Source organism: Papaver somniferum, chromosome 1 (assembly GCF_003573695.1).
Source record: "Papaver somniferum cultivar HN1 chromosome 1, ASM357369v1, whole genome shotgun sequence".
NCBI classification, from domain to species: domain Eukaryota; kingdom Viridiplantae; phylum Streptophyta; class Magnoliopsida; order Ranunculales; family Papaveraceae; genus Papaver; species Papaver somniferum.
In genome coordinates this window covers 242,168,869-242,174,982 of record NC_039358.1, presented here as the reverse complement: position 1 = coordinate 242,174,982, position 6,114 = coordinate 242,168,869, and the positions used below count along the sequence as shown (strand labels likewise).

The window sequence follows — 6,114 nt, the reverse complement described above, 5'->3', positions numbered from 1 at the left end:
TAGGTCTTCCAAAGGTATTTTTCTATGTCAACATAAATACATCCTTGACATTCTCAAAGATTCTGGCCTTACAGGGGCTCGTGTATCCACTTTTCCAATGGATACTCATCTCAAGTTACTCCCTACCGATGGTGTAGAGTTAAATGATCCTAGTTCATTTAGACGTTTAATTGGTCGTTTGTTATATCTTACTGTCATTCGTCCTGATATCACTTATTATGTCAATTATCTTAGTCAATTTCTTCAGCATCCAAGATCCGTTCACATGGATGCTGCTCAGCGTATATTATGATATCTTAAAGGCACTATAGGTCATGGCATATTTCTGTCTTCCTCTAGTTCTCCATCTCTCCATGGTAATACAGACTCTGATTGGGAAGGTTTCTCATTCACTCGTCACTCTACCAGTAGATACTTTGTTACCTTATGTGACAGTCTTATTTCATGAAAATCTAAGAAACAACCAACAGTGGCTCGTTCCTCAGTTGCGGCTGAATATCGTGCTTTGGCAAATCTAACAGCTGAACTTCAATGGCTCGTTTATCTCTTAAAGGACTTGCATTTTTCTTGTCCTCTTCCTATCACCGTCTCATGTGATAGTCAGGCACCAATTCACATTGCTCAAAATCCAGTATTTCACGAAAGAACAAAGCACATTGAGATTGATTGTTACTTTGTACGCGAAAAGTTTTTACGTGGATTGATTCTTCCAAAGCACCTACCATCTTCAGATCAATTGGATGACGTTTTCACTAAGCCTCTGGGAGATCCAAAATTTGGTCGACTAGTTGGCAAGTTGGGCATTCGTTCAGGCTCTACCGCTCCAACTTGAGGGAGGGTATTAAACTTCACACGTACATAATTCAAGTTGTTGTATTTTTACTAGGTCTCCCTACTATTCTGTTGTAACTATTCTAGTTTACCTATTCTCCTCCTTATTAGGTTTAGTCGTTCTATTCATCAGCAACTCCTATTCTTTTGTCGTTTCAGTTGTAACCCTATCAGATGTAATAATATATAAACATTTAATGAATTAAATCTCAGTACAGTTGTATGAGATACAAAACCCAAACCAGATTTCTTCAGTTTTCACTGTCCTTTTGCATTTGTAACTCCGCTGTTGCTCAAAGATTTTTTTTTCTTAATCAGTTAACTAACTCCATATTACTCTTAATTAATCCAACAAATCTACAAGATGGTTTTACTATGGAACGTAGTGAACTCGAGAATGAGCTTGGCATGGTCTAAGAATTCTACGAGTCAATTTGTATCTCTTAATTTGGTCAATTTAAGCTGTACACAACAAAGTGAGATCTGATATACTCAAATTTGATCATCACACTAGGAACTTGATGATCTACATTTCAAACGTGTAGGAACATATGAAAGTGATGGTAAATGGTGCACCAACTTCGACAGATGGTGCTAACTAGTCCCCCACGCTTAAAGGACAAACCAGCTCAAAAAAACAGCAAGTTGGGCCTGAACAACTACAAACGAACAACAACAATATCTTCTACCACTCTTCATTCTGAAGTCCAGAAAATCAATCTTCATCTCTACATTCATAAATGCATAACGGATCCTAGTTCTACAAGAATGCATTCTTCTTCGTGGCAATGACCTTTGCTTTGGTGGTTTTACAAGACATATGGCCCCAACACCTGCACCTGCATCAATAACCAACAAGTTATTTGAATTCTAAATTCTCTTTTTATCTTCTGATTTCTGAATTTGATGCATTCAACTACTGAACACAAATACAGATATATACATAACAAAAAAATCAACAAAAAAAAACTTGATTCTAGGCGAAATCAACAAATTTAAGTGTTTGTTATGTGTTTTCTGAACTTCATCAGCTAGCTCTCTTGTCCGCATATCCCACATTTCCTCCACAGAGATCTCTTCTAATGGACCTTCATGATAGAGCAGACAAGAGGAACTGAAGAAGTAACATAGGGAGTTAAAAATAAGCTGTAAAACTCTGAAGACAAAAGAAGAGATTTGAATTCAAAGAACCAGAATCAACCGCAAAACAAAACATAATCTGGATCTTAAAAGCAAGCAAGAAAATTAACAAACAAATTTAAACTTACCTTGAAGTAACATACGGAGTTAATTAACAAAAAAATTAAGGGTGATAATACGAAACATACATCACTGAAGTTCTTTTATGATCAACAACAACAATTTCTTCTAAACATTCAAGTCATTAAAGTAAATTCTGACGAAAATGTAGCACTCTTATTTACTAAGTCATTATCTAAGTCCATATTTGAAAAACATGTGAGAAGTATTGGGCCAAATAAATTGTCCGAATTTCCATGACTACATGTGAAAAGTACATGACTAAAGGAATTGTCTAAAGCCCGTGATTGCACGCGTAAGACTAAAGGACTTGTCTAAAACTCCCATGACCGTTATGGACTAAAGAAATTGTCCTACATCAGGGGGAGCTTCTAATGGTATGTTGAACTCTTTTTCCCTTCTTCGAGGATACTTTTTCCCACAGGATTTTGTTACTAGACAAGGTTTTTAATGAGACAACAATAATACCATAAATGCAAATCATGGGGAGATGTCAACATCAGGGGGAGCATCTAGCGATGCACTGACGACATCAAAGTGTGTTGTACTCTTTTCCTTCACCGAGGTTACTTTTTTTCCACAAGGTTTTGTTACTCGGTAAGATTTTTAGTGAGACAACAAAAACACTAGAAATACAATTAGGTTAAGGTTGTTCTTCTCTTTACGAGTGTTCGGGTTTTCGTGCGAAATGTTTTTCCTGACACAGTTCTACAAAGAAGAAAAGTCTTGACAAGCTATGCCATTTCAGAAGCTCAAGTGTCTTTCTCCTTCGACCAGTTTTTCACCAACATACATTTTCTGGCAAGGTTTTGACAAAGCAACGAGTCTATGATGATGGTCATCCAAGGGAGAGTGTTGTAGTAAAGTGGTTCATGGTATGGATGACCATTCCTTATGGCTAAGCGCATGGCACATTTCTTTATGTTGGACACATGTAGAACTTGTCCTTTGTTACTAGACACATGTAACTCTTTCTCTTATCCTTGGTTACAAGTGTACTAACACAAGCTCCCCCCCTCTTGTATTTAAATGGAACTAATGGAAATGAAAGACACACATGATTTGCCTTCTTTTCTTTTCATACTTTGTCTCCTTTATGTTTTTGTCCCTTGTTTTGTCTACCACTTTAAACAAGACAAAATAATAAAAAAAATTAAATTCCGGATCTCGGGCTATCATCTAAATCCAACGACAACCGGGCGCAAGTTCATTTTAGCTTATTTTAAGGTTTTTTTTAGGCCTATATGTATTTTTTCTTTTTTCCATCCCTTTAGTTTATGGGGGTGGTGGGGTCTTGACCCCAATTTCGTAATTCTTTTAATTACGTTATTTTTTTTTTTTACAATAAACCATTTGGACTTGGCCAAAAAAAAAAAAAAAAACAGTTTGAAAGTGAAATTTTATAAATCTAAGGGAATATCGATGCACTAATAACAAACACTCTTACGCAACAAAAATCATGGCTTAATTCTTGTGCAACAAAATCTGTTCACAATCAATTTCACTTTTACACACCAGTTTATACTAACTATCCCGATATTTTACTGAAAATTTTAGTGTGAGCGTTAACTTAGATAAAGACAATAGAGCAATCAACATCGATTGATAAATATCAATATAGTTTTGCAGATAACAGATCCCCATTCAAATTAGGGAGATAAATACACAAAGAATAAAAAAATTAGAAACCAACCATAATAGGATCTGGCGATCTGGGTCCAGTGTTTACAGACCTGCTGAGACTAATCCATGCAATGTGATGATACCAATTACAACATTTTGATGATTAACGACCGGCAGAAAATGCACCGGTGATGGTGGAGATTCCATTTTCTGCATTGCTTCCACCGCCATCGCCTCTGGATCGATAATTCTGGGGTTCCTGAACACCAAAGTATAGTTATATGCGTTTATGAAAAGGCAGAACATATCTTAAGTTAACAAAAAATTAAGAACCAGTGTGTCTTTACCTGTTGCACATTTGCCCAACGGTAAGCTTGAAGAAACCTTCACCACTGGCTTTGAGTGTTCGCCGCAGATCTCCATCAGTAAATGTGCCGACTAGATGGTGTTCGTCGTCGATAACTAGTATACAGCCACATCCTTTACTCGTAAGTTCCACGAGTTGATCCATTATCATATCATCTTCCATGCATAACGGAAGTTCTTCTTGCTTCTTCATAACATCCTTGACCTATACAACAATTAAATGGTCCACCAAATCAAATCTTCATTACCTCAAGGAATGGGTGTTATCTAGGTCCGTAGAACTGTAATCTATGGAAACAAAAATCAGTGATTACCCCAAACATTAACAGAATAATTTGAATCATTTAGCATGACAAAAACCGAACTGACCGAATTGGAAAATTTTGATTTGATTCCTTAATTTTCACAAATAAGTACTATCCGAGGAATGAAACCAAAATTGATTCAATACGATCCTTGAAATTGAAAAACTCGATATCACCCTTCTAATCATGTCTTAATGACATAAAGATACCCAATATCTTTCTATCAACATAATTAAACAGAATCTTTTTCCTGTGCCCGTTATCTGTTGGAACGAACTCTAAAACTTTCTACATAACCAACACATGAATTGTCAGTTCTATAGTATAGATCGTTAACTATAGACAATTTAGCACGAACTCTAATAATTTTCTACATAATCAACACGTGCGTTATCAATTCAACAATGTTGTCAATAACCTTTAGTAATGAACACACTCAATAATTTGTTCGTTAACCATAGGCAAGAACTCTAATAAGTTTCTATTTAATTCGACAGACAAATTATCTCAAGCTTATGGCGTTGTTCGTGAACAATCATAAGCAATTCTGTATTGCTTTACCTTCAATTATTAACTCGATTCGTATCATAATACGCATACACATAAATACGTACACAACAACAAGATAATTTTTTTCATCCCTACTTCTTCTAATTCCTATATATGTGATGAGAGAAATAAATCTAAATTATCTACAATTCATTTATTCCAACGAAACACAGATTCAATAGAAACAAAATAATTATTTCGATAATTACCTTAAAAATGAGTCTTTTCCCAATCCTTCCAGCAGGATGATTAGCAGCATATTCATCTCTAGACAAATTCTTTGCACTCATCAAGGCAATCGCAACCGTATCACCAAATACCATCTGAATGGCCGTACTGGTAACAGGAGCTAAATCAAAAGGACATATCTCCCTCTCCAAAGGTAAATGTACATTAAAATCACAAACAGCAGATAACAAATTTCCTTGATAACTAGTAACAGAAATTAAATAGGCTCCTTTAGCTTTGGCACAAGGTACTAATTTCATTAATTCTTCAGTATTACCAGACTTACTAAATAACACAAGAATATCAGATCTTGATAATATACCAATATCTCCATGTAATGCATCTGTTGGTGATAAGAAACTAGATCTAACACCCAATGAAACTAAGGTTTGTGAGATCTTTTGTGATACAAATCCTGATTTACCAACACCGCTGAAGAAGATGGTTCCTTTAGAACTTAACAAAGTTTGTGTAAATGTTAAGGTTTGTGATAAATCCAGATTTTGGAAAAAGTAGTTTAGGTATTTTTGTTGTGATTCGAAGAAAAGTCGTAAATCTTTTGGGTTTACTGATGATTCTTCGGAGGAGGAATTGGTATAGAATGAGAGATCGTATGCGGATGTTGAATGTGGTACAGATCCCATTTTTCTTTTCTTTTTTTTCCGATCGAGAGAGTGATGTGACAATGAAAAGGAAAGGAAAGAAATAAGAAGCTTCAGAATTGAGAAAACGGTATGACTATAATTCATTCCTACTTATAAAGAGATAAATTCTGCGGCAGATTCAGTGTTGACTGTCCAGTGAGTGGTGTTTGTCTTTTTGATGCTGCTATAGTTGGGAAAATTGCTGGTTGGTCTATGCTAGGGTTTAGAGGGAAATATGATTTAACCGTCGGTCAAAAATGATTCGGAACATGGAAAACACGCCCCAACTGCAAACATCTAGAAGAAAT

General features: G+C 35.6%; 1 protein-coding gene across 1 annotated transcript; it reads right to left on the bottom strand.

Annotated features, from left to right (window-relative positions):
• Positions 1 to 3,609: 3,609 nt before the first annotated feature.
• LOC113322003 (probable arabinose 5-phosphate isomerase) lies at positions 3,610 to 5,866 on the bottom strand. The gene is made up of 3 exons (XM_026570001.1): positions 5,144 to 5,866; positions 4,062 to 4,285; positions 3,610 to 3,973 (listed from the first exon to the last, which is right to left on the bottom strand). Exons 1-3 carry the CDS (start codon positions 5,804 to 5,806, stop codon positions 3,817 to 3,819), a joined length of 1,044 nt encoding a protein of 347 aa, XP_026425786.1. The 5' UTR covers positions 5,807 to 5,866; the 3' UTR covers positions 3,610 to 3,816.
• Between the last annotated feature and the right edge of the window lie 248 nt (positions 5,867 to 6,114).